This window comes from Eumetopias jubatus, unplaced genomic scaffold (genome assembly GCF_037043125.1).
Source record: "Eumetopias jubatus isolate StellerSeaLion01/CBP00866 unplaced genomic scaffold, mEumJub1_p1.0 scaffold_8, whole genome shotgun sequence".
Taxonomy (NCBI): Eukaryota; Metazoa; Chordata; class Mammalia; order Carnivora; family Otariidae; genus Eumetopias; species Eumetopias jubatus.
Window position 1 is genome coordinate 101,365,096 of NW_028274814.1, and position 20,074 is coordinate 101,385,169.

At 43.9% G+C, this 20,074-nt stretch overlaps 1 protein-coding gene across 1 annotated transcript; it reads right to left on the bottom strand.

Annotated features, from left to right (window-relative positions):
* Positions 1-1,492: 1,492 nt before the first annotated feature.
* Positions 1,493-20,016, bottom strand: CSRP2 (cysteine and glycine rich protein 2). The gene is made up of 6 exons (XM_028105518.2): positions 19,892-20,016; positions 9,804-9,916; positions 6,995-7,163; positions 3,704-3,833; positions 2,926-3,019; positions 1,493-1,803 (listed from the first exon to the last, which is right to left on the bottom strand). Exons 2-6 carry the CDS (start codon positions 9,913-9,915, stop codon positions 1,727-1,729), a joined length of 582 nt encoding a protein of 193 aa, XP_027961319.1. The 5' UTR covers position 9,916; positions 19,892-20,016; the 3' UTR covers positions 1,493-1,726.
* Between the last annotated feature and the right edge of the window lie 58 nt (positions 20,017-20,074).

A 20,074-nucleotide genomic window follows, 5' to 3' on the forward strand; every position in this document is an offset into this window, starting at 1 on the left:
GCCAAAGCTATGGCTATAATATCTACATGTAGCCTCTTCGTGTGGTTTGGGCTTCCTCAAAACATGGTGGCTGAGCTCCAAGAGTAAGCATCTAAAGGGAAAAAGGCAGGCAAAAGCTGTACTGTCTTTTCTAACCTAGTCTTGTCCATCATATTGTGCTAGTTAAAAATGAGTCACTAAGGTTGGCCTTTATACTGTCTTTTCTAACCTAGTCTTGTCCATCACATTGTGCTAGTTAAAAATGAGTCACTAAGGTTGGCCTTTATTCCGGTTGGGGAGTAGTCTTCATGTTTTGGTGGGAATGTCCAGATTTTAAAACTACCACATAGAGAATTAGAAGTTACTCCATAACTCTTCTTCAATTCAGCCTATCTCCATTTATTGCTGATTAACTTCCCCAGTCTTCTTAAAAGGCTTTCTCCTCTACCACAGTGGAACTTGCCTTATAAGACCTACGTGAGGTGCTGAAGGCTGATGCATGAATTTTCACTTAGTACATCCTCAAGATTGACTTCTTCCCACTAAGTTTCTGCTTATGTTTTTAATGTCCTACATAGCACACCCTGTAGCTTTTCAAAATAAGCAATATAGTATGTTAAAATAGGCTTTGGGAAAGACTCATATGTGCTCATTGATCATGCTGGTTCAGTTTTACCAGTACACATTTACAGACCAATTTCACACCATACCCCTGAAAAATAAAAAGTTTGGATTGAGTCTTTGATAAAGAACTAAAAGTTTCTCGGGAAATAATAAGAATACTCTGTGTATACTTAACACTCCTTTTCTACCTGAGCCAGCTAAATGTGCCAGGACAGTGCAACATTCTTTGCAACTTACGCAGTATTGAAATTTTTGAGTAAAGCACTTCAGTTTCCAGGCTTTTGTAAGTTACCATCTATCAGATCAGAGTGGAGTCTAAAAAGTCACACCAAGCCTCAGATTCTGACGTTGTCCGTAGGTAGCTGTTTGTAATAATCTGTAGGTTTAGACGAATCAAAAGAATTTCTCAGTGTTTTGTTTAACAGCGTGCTTACCACCCTGGGTCATTGTGCCTTTCTGAGGAGCTTGTTAGAAGGGCTTCTATGGCCCCACTTCTAAAGAGTCTGCTTCTGTAGGGTCTAGGAGTCCGCCTTTTAATACTCCCAGGTGATTCTAATGCATGTGGTCTGGGAGCCATGCTTTAAAGGAGTAACCACCAGCCAGAGTGGGGAGGGCAGGCAGGCAGGCAGGCAGGCAGGAGATGCTGCTGAATGCCATCTCTGAAGAGCTAGAACCCGTTGCCTAGCAACCCCCACTCTTGAGGCATACTTGCCAGGTTAAAAGAGATCTTTTCCAGGAGCCGTAATGTTGACATTAAACTAGTAAGTCAACTGTTTAATGGGGTGGACTCTATTTAACCACTAATGTGCAGGTAGGGACCTAAAATGACTTTCCACTGACAAATCAGAGCAGCTTCTCCAAAAGGTAAACTGAAAAGACAACCACCAAATCATGCTAAGGTTTTATTTAAAATGTAAAAGAAATAATTCTGAAAATGCTGATGAATAAAGCAAAAGGACACCGTGCTCTCTTCCTACGAGTCAGCCAGCCAGCCTCTCCACGTACGGGACAACAGACAGTACTTAAGTGCTGGCAGAAGTTCACAGTAGTTTAGTGGTAGATTATCTGTGCCTAGAGGGTGTAGAGGTTCTCAGTGTGTGATCTTGGTTCTGGGCTTACACCTTTACTGAGCATGAACGAGGGCCCCTGCTCCTTGGCCATAGCCAAATCCCTTGGGTCCAAAGTTCTTTGCATAGCATCCTATAAAAGAAAAGGAAGAATTAGTAGAAGACCATTAAGCTTTGGTAGCATTGCTTAAGACCCAGGAAACAACAAACCCCTCTAAGTTAAAAAAAAAAGTTTGCCATGCCCAAAAGAGTTCAACCTATTGAAGATCTAAAATGAGTGATGTAGGGGCGCCTGGGTGGCTCAGTTGGTTAAGAGGCTGCCTTTGAAACAATGAATCATGGAACACTACATCAAAAACTAATGATGCAATGTATGGTGATTAACATAACTAAAAAATTTTAAAGAAAAAAAAAGAGGCTGCCTTTGGCTCGGGTCATGACGTCAGGGTCCTAAGACTGAGCCCCACGGTGGGCTTCCTGCCCAGTGGGGAGTCTGCTTCCCCCCCTGCTGTGCCCTGCTTGTGCTGTCTCACTCGTGTTCTCTCTCAGATAAAATCTTTAAAATGAGCCATATAGTAAATATCTTAGAGCTGCAAAGGCAAGTCCAAACATTCTGATGCCACAGTATTCAGCTCCTGGTCCCACTTGAGTTATAAGCATAAAAATCGGGCCGGGCAAGTGACGTATTTGTCTATTACCTTCATATATTCATATGCTTTGCTGAAAACATAAATTTGAAAGAAGACTCTTTATAGTGAGGTTTTTTGTCTTATTGGGGAATCTGAAATGACCAGAACTTAACTTTATTGTATCATCTCAAATTGTTCTGTGGTCCTCTGTTCTTTGTAAGCATCTCTAGAGGCTTTCTTATTTTTTTATTATTATATTAATCACCATACATTACATCATTAGTTTTTGATGTAGTGTTCCATGATTCATTGTTTGCATATAACACCCAGTGCTCCACGCAGAACGTGCCCTCTTTAATCCCCATCACCAGGCTAACCCATCCCCCACCCCCTCCCCTCTAGAACCCGCAGTTTGTTTCTCAGTCCGTAGTCTCTCATGGTCCGTCTCCCCCTCCGATTTCCCCCCCTTCATCCTTCTCCTCCTGCTATTTTCAAATAGCCAGTGGCAATCCCACCTTTCCCCACTGTCAGAGTATCTTTTTTCTTTTTAATGCTGGTGACATTTCCTTAACCAATAACCAGTGTGAGATATTCAGATGGACAGTAATAACAGAAACTCATTTTACCTTTACAATAGATTTCACCTTCTTTCTCAGTCAGGGTTGTGGATTCAAGACTCTTCCCACACTTGGCACAGCGGAAACAGTTTTTGTGCCAGGGCTGGAAGAGAAACTGAGTTAAGTCTGAGAGGTCGGTTCCTTGCAGTACAGTTGAGATGCTGCAGCAAGTGGCTCACAAAGATCAAGCCAGTGCGAGCTCCTGACTGCTGTGGTTCCGCTCCAACAAAAAGCCTGGAACTGGACCTCCCCATACCTACATTCCTGGTCACCTGCAAAAGGGCCGAGTTCAAACTTCGTTCACAGAAGACATGGGCTTGGAGCCCCACCACGCAAGGGCTGTTTCCCCAAGAGCGGTCTCAGACCTTGCTGCAAGCACAGCGTGCTCCTTTAAAGACTGTCCCTTTGATGGCTGAGAACAGCTGCAGCTCAAAGAGGTGAAGTGGTTAAGTAGCTTTCTCGAAGGCACACAACGAATGAGCGTTGGGTGCCCTGACCCTGGTTCCCCACTACCTGGAATAACCCACAGAGTCCAAGTGTGTTAACCGTAACAACCTTCAGGAGTGCCCCTTAGGAAAACAAGTTTCTTTCAGACATAGACGTGATTTGTCAAGCAAGGGCATCACTTCAAAAAGTTAAATGATTCAGATGGCAATCTGAGAAAAATGTGAATCCAAGGCATTTATTTATTTATATGAAGAGTACCTGAAGGGGCTGGGAAGGGGACAAGGGGGAAGGGGAGCGGAGAGCAGTCATTCACGGCTACTAACTCAAGATAGCACTGTACCTTTCCAGCTCCGATGATCTTCTCAGCAGCATACACAGAATCCCCACATCTGGAACACTTCTCAGCACCTCCGTATTTCTGAGCAAATTTGGAAGTGTTTGGATTTGTTGTAGGCCTGTGAGGTTGAGCACTTGTAGAAAGGGGGAACAAATTAGGCAAGATTTACCGAAGGCCCCTTTTAGCCTACAAGGCACATGCAGCAGGAAGCGGGGACTTCACTGCTCAACCGCCCACAGCCGGCGGCCTTTTTACGGGTCAAAGAAAGAAGGACTGAATCTCATGTGCTGGCCAGCTGGTACTTTAACCTATTTATGGGCTCATTTCTGCCCCAAAAGACAGACGAGGCCCCAAACTTAAGTATCTGAGTCTAAACTCAGAATTTATCGAATCCCCAGTGCTTGCCTGTCCACTAAACAATTACGCTTTGCTTTATAAAAACCTACAGTGGACATATTTTTACCTTATATTCATAGTACCGTTCATATTACCGAATCACAACTAGTTTTTTTTTACTTGACCAGAGTTTGAAAAATCACTGTTAACCTAAGCAGTTGAAAGTTTCTGCAAACAGGTCAGTGGACTTAGTCATCAAGAAAGTTAAGCATGATTTACAGATTAATTTCCTAATATATCTTAAGTAGGAGAAAGTGTGAATAAACTGCTTTCTTCATGGAAAAATATTTTAGAAAGTTTGCCTATTACTGTATGATGTTTACTTTTTCTCTGGATAGAGTTTTGTCACTTATTTACAAGTCACTGGGTAAACTGTTTTCCTCGCTTTCTCTAATGTTTTCCCCCTTCAATATGTAGGTATATCTACTCCGCAGAACGGTGTTTTGGGCTCTGAGATTTAAAGACCCCTCAAATCTTGAGCAGATAAGAGGACAACAGCTCGGGAAATTATACAAGTGCCCCATTTTTCCTATTGGAAAAACGGGTTTTTTTCCTCATAGTTTAGGTTACATACATATTTAAAATAAAATGTTAATTTAGAAATACTGCCTTTTCATGAAACAATGTATTCAAACTCTTCACCTATGTCTTCCATTTGTTCATCTCCACTGTATCCACGTTTGGGCCATCTCACAGTTTCCTACACATCCACGTGAGGGGTTTCAGATACATTTTTTGAATCATGTTTGGTGCGGCCACTGGAAATTTTATTCTAAGCAACAAATACAAGTGCAATACTGACTCACAATATGGGTGTTTCCAATTGTCCCTAACGTATGCATATTTTTTAAAAAAAATCTCTACAACCAACTGTATTTACTTTCTTTTAAGAGTGATCTTCAAATGCTATTCACAATGATATCCAACATTTGGAGTTAGGAGTTTCCCTGGAAAAATTTCCAACACATTATGTTAATAAGAACTTAATGGAGATCCTCTCCCACCTCCCTGCTAATGACATCACAGGGTGTGGATAATTGTTTAAACTCATGACAAATGAAGAAATAGGGGCTCAGATATCACATAACTTGTTGGACAGCTAGAGAAATAGTAAATTGGTGAGTCTGAACTGAAAAAAAAGCAGTTCTGCCCCAATGAAATGTTCCTGCGCATGCAATGCTGTCTCCCCGGGAGATCCCTGTGAAGATATATGGTCCACATATGTTATCATTACCATGTCCCACAGGGTGCTCCAGACCACGGGCACTCCCAGAATTCAGTCACTAAGAGAGGCTTCTGGAAAGGGAAGTCTACATCTGGCCCTAGTATGTGGCCAGGCTACGATGGGAAGAGACAAGGGCCCAGATCGACAGGCCAGCACAGAGGGCTTGTCAATTATTGGAGAAGGTGGTCTTTGTGACTCTAAAACTATGGCCGCACTCACTGACTGACTTTTGGGATTATGGATGTATTTGGTTTCGTTTGGGGGAAGGGATATAGATGTATGTGTTTTGAAAGATTTGAAATAAAACCTTAGAAAACAAGGATAGATTTTAACAAGCTGGAAAAGGAGAGCAGAGCAAGAACAATGAACTTCAACAAAGACCAAGGTAAAGCTGGGCTCCCACAATGGCATGCAGCATTGAATGAGTCAGCCCTTGTACACAAGGCACCATGACTCAGAAACTCCGAGTGTGGGAAAAAACGAAAGAACAGACAGGTGGGCCTCGATGCAGTGGGAAGAGCACAGGTGTGGGAGCCGAATGGACATGGAGTCAAATCCTGGCTGTGTCACTTACCTGTGTGACCTGAGCCTTAGTGTCCTGTCTATAAAATACAGACAAAATATCTAAACTCAGACTTAACTGTAAGGACTATAAAAGGAACATAAATGTTCAGCAGACAATAGACACAAATTATTTCAGGCATACCATAATGCACCGTGTTTAAGATCGAAGATTTGGAGTTACACTAGGTTAATTTCCAGGCTCTACAATTAACTAGCAATATGACTATAGGCAGATCGCTTCATTTTCATTGTCTAAATTTGTTGAGTAAGATGGGAAACCCTACTTTGTCAGGTTGTTGTGAGGATTATATGAGGTAACGTGTTAATATTGCATAGTGGCCAGGTCACAGGGCAAGATGAATGGTCTTGTCCAACAAAAGGCCATCTTACTGGAATATTACGCCAGTTTGGGCCTCTTCAGTATAAAATGGATGTGAAAAATTTGAAGTTCAGATGAGGGAATTATTGGGCCAAAAATAGGAGTTAAGAGGAAATTATGAAAATGAAAAAATTACATAGCCTGCACATGAAATACTAAGTGAAGTTGAACAGGGTTAGCACTTTGCTATTTTGGTACTGGAACCTTTTAAAATTTAATACTGATCTCTCAAACAAAAACAGGAAATAATTTCCATTTTTACGTAAAAATTTGTAAGAGAAAAGTCATTGCTTGGTGAAATATTCTTACATGGAAGGAGTGACTGAGGACTTTTCATTGACTGTTTAATTGCACCTGAGAAATGCATCTCATGAATCAGATACTACATTTCTGTATCATTTGATTTCATGACATCTGATCTCTAAAACACTGTGAGATGGAAGTAAATGTAAACCATGTGCTTTTGAGAACATGACTCCTTGATACACTGAAGAATGCTACAAAATGAAGGCTAGAAATCACTGGAATAATCAGTAAGAATTTTGTTAGGTCCCAAACTGTCCATTTCAAGCTTGAAGAATAGTTAACTCATTTATACTAGAAAATTGGAATAATTTTGTGTTCAATTATCTTAAGCTAAACATCTGTTCTGTCCCAGACTCCTGTTCACCAAGCAACATTAATTGTTATGACTCTTTTTCTGAAGGTAACAAACAGGGTCCTAACTCACCTCTCTGGCTTGATGCCCAGCCTCTCACCCCGGTCCATGTTGAGCGTGCCGGCGCCCTGGCCGTAACCATAACCTTTGGGCCCATACTTCTTTCCGTAGCAGGATTTGCAGTAGATCTCCTCATCATGAATTGCCACTGTTGTGCTATCTAAATTTTTCCTGCAAACCACTGAGGGGGAGTAAGTTAGACCTTTAGAAACGTGCCAGAGATGCCTTTTTCCTTAGAACAGTGGTGGCCCTGACACATGGTCTACAAATGGTAAAGGCATAGGCTCACATTCCTTTTTCTTCCGCGATTTCCCAAACACCAAGGACAGCATCTGGACTGGGTCAGCTACAGCTGAGGACGATTTGCCCTTCTCTGCGGATAGGATCGTTGTTTCAGAAACAGACCAGAATTGTAACAGCCCGAAGCCTCAACCTTTTCTATAGGCTTGGCCTCTCTGGGAGGAGGGAGAGAAGTTCGGAGATGGCTATAATTACGTGAACAAAGGGAACAATTAACGCGTTGCTCCCCACCCTCAACACAATCTTTTCCACCTCTTCCTAGTATCACCGAAATCACAACCTAACAAAGAACCAAAGGGTGGCTGAGTGCCTTGTGGGAGTTGGCTCTGCAGCCCTCCTCCCCTAAAGAGCACTCCCGGCATAAAAACGGCTTTCAATCCAGAATTGTAGTTTTCATCATGAGTCTAGAAGGGAAAAAGCATTATTTTTTCATCTCGCCACTGGCTTCTCCAGCGGTGATGAGTATGTCTGAAAATCGTAAAGTGGTTTGAAGTCTGCATTTGTGTTTCCCTTCTGTCCCCAAAGAGAACACATTCTTTCTTGATGGTTTTCTTGCCACGAGACATTTCCACGTATCCCACTTCATAAAACTGCCAAATGTCATCATGTTTTACCCAGACATTATTTCACTTTCTAAAACTTCACTTAAGCTTGCGAAAAAAGGAAACTATGAGGGAACTTGCTGGTAGCACAGCTGGGCAGCTGGAGATCCAAGATTAGGAGACAAGGGGATTGTTTCCCTCCTATTTCAAAGGGTGGGGGGCGGGATGCAAGGAGGAAGAAACGAAGGACAAAGACGGGGGGAGGGGCAGGGAAAGGCGACTGAAATAGTTAAAATTACAAAGTTTCTGTTAAGACTACCGTCTTCTCTGGTAGAAGAGAATGATGTCATCTACTCTGGAACCCTGCCGTTGAGGCTCAAGAACTGAAATACATTTGCTGGAAGACACCGTTCACCTAAAAGCATACATTGCTAAAGAACAAATACCCTTAACAGAATACGTAAAAATACAAAAACTGTTTCAAAGGCCACATATCTATTAACCAAAGGAAGTTCATGAAAACTTTACTGTCACTATCCTTCCTTCCTTCTGTCCTCATCTCTCTATAGTAAAATTCTCCTAGGTTTGCAAACTGCTCCGAATTCTATCCGTAACAGGCTTTAGTTAGCAGAGACTAATACTCAGAAGTAGTAGTAAAATCGCCATTAAAGAAGTTGACATTAAGTAAACAGTGACTTTATTGCGGTGGAGAGACTATCCTGGCTTAAGGTGGATGAAGCTAAGAACAATTTCTCAAGTATCTGTATTTCTTCTTTGTTCACATACTCTTGGTTTCAAACCTGCTGAGAAATAGAGTCCTAAAAAAAAACCCCAAAAAACAGAAAAGTAACTTCTAAGAGAAGAACTGCTTAAACCAGATCTGAGACATGGTAGCTATTATGGGGGCCTACACAGTAAACATATGTTGTATTTTTATCCTTTGTAACTGCGACTTTCTGTTGTCTGTTTCTAGTTGCCTGCAAAACAGCTACACTGTAACAAGGTCCCGACATGTTGAATGCTGGTGCCTAGAGGGAGGACAACTAACCACACTTAATACAAGCAGTTTCTAGCAATAATCCTCACTGTACAGGACTACAGATACGTCTGCACGTACGGGTGGGTTCCTTACATTAACAAATCGCTCATCAAAGAAAATTTTGTCCTTTGAGTCAGGAGATGATGCTTAATGAAGAGCTTTCTGAAGCGGCTTCTCTCCTGCTTGCAACTGAAGGCTTAGTTGTCACTAGAGGGGGCATGCAGGGGGAGGGGGCCTGTGTCTCCTTCTGTGTCTTACTGTCAGCAAACAGGCATGTGCTTCATGCCCTCCTTTCTGTTCTATCAGACGCTGATAATTTCCCATCTAGAAACAGTAATTCCCAACTTGCCTTGATGGGATTTTCATACCCTATGTTCCCTTCCCTCAATTAGGAAGGATATCAATAACCAGAAATAACTCTGAATTTTCACTATCAGAGAAGATGGGAATTTCACTTCTAGACATTTGATTTCAATGAGTCCTGGTGTGCCAGGAAACAAGTGAGGAGGTTTCAAAGAGAAGGGGCCCTGCCAGGAGGAGAAAGCTGGGGTGGGGGGGGCGGTGATGAGGAGCGACCTGCTGACTCAGAAATCAGAGCCCAGCCCTTACCCTGTGCCAGAAGCCGGGCCGAGCGCCAGGCTAAAATCAACACTGAGCTCTTCGCAAAGCAGGGGAGACAGAAGGGAGACCAAGTAAAATCCAGTGAGGGCCCAGTGGAGGCTAGGAGCGATGGGGACACGGCAAGGCCTCATGGGGCCGGTCACCCCCGCCGTCCGTGCCGCCATGCAGAGCCTTCACGCTGTCTGGGACAGACAGGCAAAACCCGCCAGCGCTTCTAACATGATCTTCGTTAACATCACTACAGTGTCTGGTTAAATAGGTAAATGGAGTCATGTTACACATGCGTCCAGTGAGAGGTCAAGCACCGGGAGCTACTTACTGCACAGAAAGCAGCAGCGGTGGAAGCTTCTCCCGTCACACTGCACCTCCTCTGCGTGGTACACGGTCCTCCCACAGGCCCCGCACTTGTTGCCACCTCCCCAGACGGGCATTCTGAAGGAATAAAGGATTCGTGAGAATGTCCCTGCACCCTACGAGACGCCTGCCACGCTTCCAGGGTGCAGCAGCAGATTCTGTTTCTTTAGGCACTGCTCGGACCACCTCTGGAGAGGCCCGCGTTCCTCCAGGACCGCCTCCTCTAACTGCAGCTCCATTAGCGAACTCTGGCTCGTGGGCACAAGCGCTTGCCCGCAGGACAAAGGAGCTGCGTCAGAATGGTACAGGTTGCCGGGCACAACCCAGACGAGGCCACCAGCGTCCCGGGAGCTAAGAAAGGAGAGTAGGAGTGGGAAGAGAACACTGGCGTCGCCCCCACCCCGCACCCCCATCTTAATGATGGGTTCGGAAAACTCCGCTGAAGAATACACACTTGGGGGAGAGGTTTTCATTGCCTCTTTAACTCACTGTAACACCAGCAGATTCTTAACATATACCATACACAAGCTGTGACACTTTCGAGGGAGGAAGAAAGTGTCGAGTTGCTCTGCAAGAACTAGTCTTCTGTTGGTCCGCTGGAGTCATGCAAGATTACGGCATCAACAGTTGGGTCTGTGACTCTACAGCCGCATGCATGGAGCCTTGCTGTAACCACAACAGACAGCCCTCCAGATGGCTACGATTTAGGTTCCTGCTTCACTAATCCCCAGGCCCCCAGCCCAGCCAGGAGTTGTTGAACCCCCTTTGATAGGCCTGCCAGTCGGTACAGAAGGCGCTACCAATTCCCTCCTCGGCAACGTGAAGGGTCTGGCGAGGCCGTCTGAGCACCGTGACCTGCCTCTGTGGGACAGCTCCAAGTTGAAATCCTGCTATCTTGCTAGGATGTAGGGCCAACGTGTTCTAATCTCCCTCCTCAACGACCTGGGAGCCGTTTAAAATGCCTACTTCGGCATGGCCATGTGCACAGTCAGCTGTCTCTGCAGTCCAGAGTTGTCCTTCAAGGACGGTGTGTTTTGTCTGCCCTGCCCTGAGAGGTATCTAAACACACTTTCTTCCGCACCATCATTTTCAGACTTCTCTTATGAGTGGTATTTGCAGCCCTTGGTGGTGAAGTGTCCTTGGATGAGATGCATGCCTCTCCGGGACATAGCTGGATGAGAAAGAGAGACCTCCTTCCTAACTCGGCCGTGGCTAGCTAAATAAGGGAAAAGGAGGGCTGCTTCACAATCCATTGAAGAATCTTCAGTCCTTAAAAAGGAAGGTGGTAAATTCCCATCCTCCTGCCCATCCTATAGCATTTAAATGATCCAGAACCCAATGACTCCCTGAACACTGTGATGAGGGCTTTCTAAAAGCAAGTCGTACAGAATCAGTCATTGTGTTGGGCACATTTCTGGACGTACGGCATTCTCTTGACCTTCTTCTGATCACACCTTCCCCCAGACTTTCTCTGGGGAAGCAAGCATCTCTTTCTAGGTCCATACGCTTCACAGCAGTCTTTATTAAATGCGGTCTCCTTGTGATGGTCCACCACGCCTGGTACCAATTCAAGATGAAATTCAGGTGGGAATTTAGAAACTTTAAACAATTTTATGCCCCAACAATCAAGAGCATGATCAGTGGACTCATCTTGTTGAACAGCATAGAATCAGAGAATCAATGTGCACTTGGAAATTAAAACAAAACAAAAAATGGTCCTCTACCAGATAGTTTGAGAAACACTTGTTTAAAGGGTATTGACTCTACCCTCAACTCCAGGGCTGGGCATGTGACTTGGTCATGGCAATTAGGTCACTGTGGGCCCCCAATCCCCATCACAGTGATTGATGTGCGAATGGTCACATGACCCTAAGGCAGGTCAGGGAAAGTTAAGCCTGGGGGCTTTGGTTTAGGTCTGTGTGGATGCAGGGGTGGAGATGCTAGCAGCTGTCTAGCCATTGTAAGAAAAGAACCTACGGATGAAGCCAGCACAGAAGAAAAGAGATGGAGAGAGTAGGCTTAGACACTTTTCAGCTGCATCTTGTCTTATCCTAGGCGCTATGGGAGCCAATAAATTGCCTTTTCGAGTCATGTGGAGGTGGAGCTCCTCTTCCTTGAAACAAACACATACAAAGAGACTTGACCGATAGGACTAGTTATCACTAAACTGTTGGCCTCAGCTTGCAAAACGCCTCCTTCTTATTCAGACAGGACCAAGGTAATTCCAGGGGTCCACCAACGTCATCAGCTACTGTGAAGGCATCCATAGAGGATGAATAACTAGCAACAAGGGAAGAGATCTGCAAGCTTTCCTTTAGGTAGTTGCATAAATCTGTTATTCCCTTCCCTAGAGACAGGTGCTCCATTGTTTAACTCCACAGTGAAATTTGAGCCTGACTGTAGAACCTCAGCCACAAAGCCCTGGCTCCAAAGGCCCTCCACTGGCTGGAGTCTGGAGTGCATTTAGTAACATGGACTTTGCCCCACGGCTCCAAAGTTACCAGAGTTCTGGAATGCTCATAGAGGCCACAGACATCTGCTGGCAGTACCCTCGTGATTCCAGAAGAAACCTAAAACCAAATCCAGGCCTGTAGGTAATGACCTTACAGTTACTTAAAATTGGATCCCAAGCATCAACAGCCCGGCTGGCTTTGGAAATACTTTGTGATTGTCAAGGCATTTCTCATCATATGAGAAAGTGTACTAGTTATTATCAACGTGTATTTTACATTTTCACACATATTTACTTTGGTGCTATTACCAGTAAGGAACCAGATTTCCATCAAGACTAATGCCCTCTTGGGTTATCTTTGAATAGCATTTAAAAGCACATTTTTCAAAAACAAACTCATCACTTTATGTTATTCTCTATTAAAAAGCAGCTTGGATTTTTAAAAAGGGATTTTAAAAAAGGATTTTTCATGTAATTTTATGTAATTCAGTTACTTGAATTCATTTCTTATAAGTCAAGTCTGATTTCTACTGCCCATGCCACACCAGCCAAATGAGTCACTTTTCAGGAAATACCCATCAAAAGTGCTACAACATTCAGCCTTCTATGTTAAAAGTCTTTTCCCCTCTAGGGTGGGGGCCACATCTCTGTCTTCCCCATACCATCTCCCAGAGTACTTGGCACATGTCAAGATAACTTGTGTTTTATTGTTTTGTTTTATTGAATTGTTTTAAAGAATTCCCCCTTTTTCAACCTGTCTGTACAGTTCTCAGTCCGATCTTACGCTGATCAAGACAAAGGTAGCACTGGTCTACTTCTCTTTGTCACATTTTTGGATTCTAAGTAAAATTTCCAAGTCATTAACATTTTAAAAGTTCCATCCAGTTTCAAGGCTTTCGTAAGGATTTCTGCATACCCCTCTCTGTGGTCCAAGCAAACGGTATAATAGAAAGAGCATCCTCACAAAGCTTCAGCTGCAGTTATGCTCTCTTTTTTATGTTGGATACTGAGTAGTTGGGTGTTCCTCATAGGATTCTCTATTTTGTGTGTCTGAAATATTTCAGCCTGGAAAGAAGGGAGGGAGGAAGGGAGGGAGGAAGGTTGGTTTGGGTATATCTGGGTTAATATCACTGTTAAAATGGTTCTGCAAACTTGGGCTTAGTTTTCTCATCTGTAAAATAGGGAAAGGTAGCTCTCTCTACCCAATGGAGATATTGTGAAGATATAAGAAGGTGAGCAAATGTTTTGGCAGACACCCAGTAACTGTGAGCTTGAAAACGGAAGGGGCCTCTCACAGTGTCCATCCTGCTGTAAGTACTCCAGTAAGGAAGCCCGCTAGAGAAGAGCATAGGTCAGAGCCAAACACGGTGAAGAGAAAACTTAGCTGATATACCTTCTTTGGGAACATTCAAACACTGCAAGAGTGATGACAGTTCCATTTGTGGTACCGAAGAAATGAAGTTCAAATTTACACTTTTAGGGTGAACCCCAATGGAGGAAGTGTGATGATCTTCCATTTCTGTCACTCTTGGCATGGCTATGCATAGAACCAAATTCTAAAGCTTTGGGGTTCCTATAGGCCTTTGGCTGCACCACTCCACGAGGGCTGACGTTAATCACGGCAAACTGGATTTGCACTGAGCAATCTGGGCTGCATGCCTTTCCCCAGTCCTATGCATTAATTTACAGAATGGTGAGAGGAGAAATGAAATCTCACTTTGCACATACCACGCAAAAGAGGCCAAACACAGGCTTATTCTGTTTCTCCGTCTGTTCTTTTTCAGTGTGTGAAAGTTCTAACACTAGGATTTATCCGCTGTGTTAGACTAAAAAGCTTGGTTTACATCTGAACACCTACATGCAGTTTCTCTTTGCTGCTTCTCCCCAGGCAAAGACACCACTCAAAATTTCCTAAGACTTATCCCTAGGAGAAAATTACTATCGTCTAAATCTGAGTCACCTTGTGGTAAAGTTACCTCATTCTCTAGATAATCAACAAAAGCTGCAGAGTGACCATATGGATCATTCTCACACCACCTGTTCTGCATTTAGCATCTTATTTTAGAATCTAAGTGTCTTGAATCCATGAGTCTAGAGTCTACATGTCGCCACTTGCAGTGTAAGTTTTTTGCTCGGATATTAGAGGTTTGGAGTGAATTGTCTATAAACCCAGATTCTAAATACTTCCAGAAGCTTTGACATTTTATTACTACATACAGGGTTTTGTTATTACCCTAGATCCTGGCTAGAATCCAATTTCCCAAAAGGGGGATTTATTATAAACCAGTTTCATCTTGAGACACATCCAGAGGGGTCACTAGTGAAAGAATATGTAAGTTAGTAGGATTGTCCCAATTACAATGATTTTTAACAGAGTTTGAGAGTTGTAGTTAATTGGAAATTAAGCTTTACTCAATGCCCATTCTAAAAATGTTTCCTTCTACTTAACCAAACTATCTGGTTAGTCTACTTCCCATATCTAAGTGAATACCACTGAACCAAGGCTAGACTTCGTGTCTTAGTGATCAGCTCCATGTTCCATTTGGCTCCTTCTATCAAAGCCAAATCTTCAAGACAGCTCAGCCTAAGGGTGAATTCAGAGCATGGATTTTGGAGTCAACACAATCTCATTTCCTTCACATGTAAAATGAGGATAATGTGCCTTTCTTATAGACTTACTGAGAGAATGAGATGAAAACATGCTTATAGGAGGCCCTCAATGTATAATGATATACTCAAGGTAAAATGTTTTGTTATCAATCCTCATCTCCCACTCATCTCATAGAGCCATTCCTTCATGATACTTCTAAATCCCTCCCCATCAGGGCAACTGACTTTCTGCCCTCCCTCATCCAGCTAAATCCTAACTTCTTTTCTGTATTGCAAGTAATTCTTCTAGGGTAGGGGCAGCTAAGAAACACTGTACAATGCTTTCCTGTCTGAAGATTTCACATAAGTGTATTCATCCAGCATTTCATAAGCCATTTCCTGGGTTAGGAACTGAGGCTGAAATGGTTGGTTATAAGGAAGGGGGCCAGTTCCTCCGGGAGTTCTGCTTTGGTGGCAGAACGATGGAAACAAATAATGGCGCTACCACAGAACCTATGACATAGAGGCATGTAGAAAGGGATTCTACATGCGTCTGCAGAGTCTACTTGTACAGGGATGGCAGAAACCGGTTCATCTTGTAGATTTACTGATAGTGGGCTCCTGGAACTACGTTCGAAAAAATTCTGAAGTTCCGTCAAGATGCCGCATTAAAGATGGCTATAATTACGAATGTCTGCCATGGAAGCTGCGGTGTGTGTGCCAGATTTAAGACATTCCTGGTGTAAGAGAAAGAGCATGGAACTTAGGTATAAGGTTGAAAGTCAGTCAGCAGCTCTGTGATCTTGGCCAAGTTCCTTAACCTCAACATCCTCGCTATACCTTGGAAACAGATGACAACGGTCTCTCATTGGGTGGTTGGAGGATTCAATAAGATAACATTTGAGGTACCTGGCAGAGAGCCGGTACTCCACAAACCCCGGCTTCCTTTTCCTTCAGCAGCACTGTGGGGCCTGAATCTGGCTACCAGAAGTTCAGGCGTTAGGTGACCTACTGAGGTCACTGACCTCTAGACATGCAGATCTGGGCTCCACTCACTCCTGTCTGACTCCAGAACCACAAGGTGTCCCCCAAACTCCCATATCTGATGGAAGGGTTGAGACCATCTCCGATCACCTGAGAATGATCAATCAGTCCTCGAGTTACCGAATTTGTTGTACACAGGAATGCCTTCCTCTCTGACCAGTCTTCATGGATCCAGCTACCAGTGAGTGAGTGTCTTCTATGGGCCTGTCTCACACCCAAACTGCTACTCTCAACCAAAAAGCTCTCTACCCCTCCTCTCTGCCTCCCTAAGTCTATCCTCACTACAGAGGAATCCCTCCTTCTCTCCAGTAAGTTCTCCTGTGTTCACCTCAGCCTCACCATTAATTACTAATTCTCTATCCTGTTTCTACTTTTGTCTTCAACATGGGGTACAGCAAAATCCTTGACACAGATTTGGATACTACTTGCCAAATCACATCGCAATTAGAGTGCAACTAGGCTAAAAATGTGTTCACCATGACCCCCAGCACCTGCCATAGCAATCCACAATCTGTACGAACTGCAGGATTTTTAATTATTCAAACAATTTAACGTTTGTGTGATTTTTACATGGAGTCAGACTGAGATTTTATATGCCAAGACTACTGTTTATTTGCCAAATGATCTGATGTTGGTTATTTGATCTGCTAGTTTTATCATTTTAAAAATGGAGATAATGCTTATTTATATCATAAACTAGTTCTGAGATTAAACAATATATGGAAAGCATTTAGAATACTGCTTGCCACATGGTAATAATAATTACAAATACTTATATAAAGCTTACTATATGTGTTACTTATATTAAGTAGTTTACTTATACTAACATTTAACCTTTATCACAATGAAAGGAGACATTATCATTACACCCATTTTATGGGTGGAGAAGCCGAGGTATAGAGACATCGAGTGGCTCGTAACTGTGAAACCAAAACAAAATTACCAATTCAATTTAAAAATCAACACCAATAAAATTCAAATAAGCTATAGAGTTTGTTTCATTGCTGTTTTGCTAAAAGTAAACCACTGTTGGCAACACAAATCTAGTACTGACTTCTCTGGCTCTGGCACAGGTTCTTTTTAAATTGGGCATTTCCTGTGCTATGTGAGGATCCAATTCTCTCTTCAATTTTCTCTTGCAGAAGTACTGTGAAGTCACCATGAAACCTTCTTTCCTATAGTGAGCTGGGAAGCTGTTTGGCCCTAATGTATTTATTACCTGGCATCTGTCGTCTTTTTATTAGTGAAGGACAATTAGTAGTACCGTTGGCACAACGAGATAGTAAACAGAAAGGCAAGGAACCTGATATCCTCTGCAAATCATTCACAGTGTAATTCTATTGGTTCTTCCCCTTGACTTACACCAAAACTTAAAATTTTTTTAACAATCAAAACTTGTGCCAGGTTCCTCCACAATCTAGTCTGAGAAAACTCCAAGTCAGGGTTCTTAAAGTGGGACCACGGTTTCCTTGGAATAATTGGAACTGGTGAACTTGGTACCATGGACTTTATTTTATGCACTTAAAAACATTTTGAGAAAGGGTTCAGACATTTCACTGGATGGCCAGAAGGGTTCACCACACAAAAACAGTTAAGTATCACCATCCTGGGTAATCAAGGCCCCAAGGGAGTCTAGAGATCCCCACCCAACAGAACCCCAGGGCTGCCATGCATATACCAGCCCCGGAAATGACACAGTGCCTGGAGGAAACCTGTGAATATCTGCAAAGGGAAGAAACCTGCTCCCCAGGCAAGGCCAGTAGATACTGTTCAGTTCAGGCTTTCACTGAGAGCCATTTCCCCATATAGTCAACAAAGTTCATAATAGTGTCTAATGACAAGGAATCTCTCCCTGGCTGAGCTGGGCTTTGTTCAAGGATCAAGATCAATATGCCTTATGACAACCCTGGTGTACATGCTATTACATCCATTTTATGAGATGAGGTAACAGAGGCCAGAGAGTAAAGTAACTTGCCCAAGGTCATCAAACCAATGGGTGCTGGAGCTGCAAGAGACTGGGGGAACTGGTCAGTCCTGCCCTTTTCACCAAGCCATGACACCAACCCCCTAGGAGGCTGGCTTTCCACAGCTCATTTGATTTACCTCATTCTTGGCAGAGAAGCAAAATCAGAGGCCCTCATTTCCATGGCCATGTAGTGGCAATGTTAAGGCTGGAGCTAGGCTTCTAAAGCTCCTCATTTATTGCCGTTCCCTCTATGTTATGTCAACATTCTTGCTGTTTTAGTATGAAATTGTATTTTATTGTATTAAATTGTGTGTAGTATAAAATTGTTTTTAGTAGAAAATACAAATTCCCCCAAATCCAAGTTATTTGGCAATTTCATCAGACCTCCAGTGAGTATTGCCTTTATCACAGTAGTTAGCATATCAGTATTTGTATCAATCATTATTTGAATACATTTGAAGGAATTCGTTAAAAATTTATAATCAAAACCTTAGATCAAATCTGCTAATGTTATCTATTGCCTGAGTCCAATGAAATATTTGTCCCCCACAATTGCAACCTTATTCCTTCCTTTCTTCATTCAATTAACCAATACTGGCTCTGGTCCAACTGTGTTTAAGGCACCCAGGCAAGTACTGTGAGTCTCAAAGACTGATGAGATGCAGATCCTGCCTCTTGTAATCTCACTCTAAAAGAGTAAAGAAAACTAGAATCCTGAGTAGAAAGAACACTGAGAAATACTGATCAAGTACTAGCAGCAGTCCACCTGAGAGAACAATGACCACGGATAGTGAGGGTGGACCAGGGTGGACTTCATCAATCAGTTATGGTTTGGTAGGCAGTTTTGAAATTACGTGATTCATTTTTAGAATCCCATCTCACTCATCTCTTTCCTGAAAAATTTGAGTCAAATTATAGCCAAATTTGTGGTTGTCCTATTTGAATTCTTGGCATTTCATAAGTAGAGCTTGAAAACAGGTTAATTAGAAAAGGACTAAAGAGACCGCTTTTACTGCCTGAGTTAAAAAACCTCTACCCCAAATTACAAGATTTTCTGTATTGAAAGCACATATAAAGTGAAAATGTGCTTAGCCTGAAGCCTGCAAATAAAACAGGTAAAACATTTTGGGTAACTATTTAAACAAATATCTTTCAACAAACGTCCGGGCTTGGGGAAGGGGGAGGAAGGTTGAGTGTCTCCCCGCTTAGAAACCCCCTCCCCCCAGGGGCTGCCTACGTGGAGCTTTGGAACTCAGGATGTGATTTTCAGGACCTGTTGCAGAATTTCACAACCAAGCATTCTGGCTTTCCTGTTTGTACCTGAATAGTAGAAAGTTCCGGAAAAAGCTGGGAGTGATCGACCTGATGTTTCACTGCTGTTCTTCAACATTTAAGGTTCAGCGCTTGGTGGGCAGTGACCACCAAACAATGGGGATGCCAGAAGCTCTGTACCGCAGCAGGGGAAGGATTCTGGGCTCAGCAGGCTATGGAAGCCCCCACCTCACTCCCAGGACTCCCAACCAGCCCCTGGTAAGGTCGCCCTCGGAGCAGCACACTCCGGGCAGAGGAGACCCCGAGATTCTGATCCCGCCCTCCCCTTCGCGGAGGGAGAACCGGCTGCTGGAGGAGGGGGCCCCAAACTACTAAAAAGCGGATTAGCAGCAACGCGAAACTCTCGGCCCCGCCTCTCTCCCAGAGAAACCGGTATGGAGCAACCCGTAGGGAGGTCACGCGCGAGTATTTATCTGCCCTAAGGGCTCGGGATCCGAGGACAGGGCCGGGGCGGCTGTGGGGAGCCGGACAGGTGTGTGGAGGGGGGCTGGGGGGACCGGGGCGCAGGAGTGAGGAGGATGGGGGGGCAAGTGGAGATTGGGAAGGGGATGTCAGAGGAGATGGGGGACCGCCAGCAGGACGTCCTGAGGACCCCGGGAGACTGTGGAACCTCCCTCCCCTTGGGTAGGCGGAGGCGCCCCCCTAACCTCCCACCCTCGCCACTACTCACTCGAGTCGGAGGCAGACCACGCACCGCCGGCAGAGATAGCAGAGCCAGACCAGAAAGAGCCCGCTGGCAGTCCGGGAACAGCGACGAAGCGAGCGCCCGCACCTTTTAAAGACTCCCTGGTGGGCGTGGCTTGTGAGCCCCGCCCCCGCCCCGCCCGGCGGATTCCTGGACCCGCTCAGGAGG

What these genes read in the sequence shown, in the direction of transcription:
- CSRP2 (XM_028105518.2), bottom strand. Translation starts at nt 9,915, where the DNA reads ATGCCCGTCTGGGGAGGTGGCAACAAGTGCGGGGCCTGTGGGAGGACC. An exon ending in CTGGGCATCAAGCCAGAGAG is followed by an intron (nt 3,834 to 6,994) that starts GTGAGTTAGGAC and finishes CCTTTCTACAAG; the next exon opens with TGCTCAACCTCACAGGCCTA. An exon ending in AGGTGAAATCTATTGTAAAG is followed by an intron (nt 1,804 to 2,925) that starts GTAAAATGAGTT and finishes TTTCTTTTATAG; the next exon opens with GATGCTATGCAAAGAACTTT.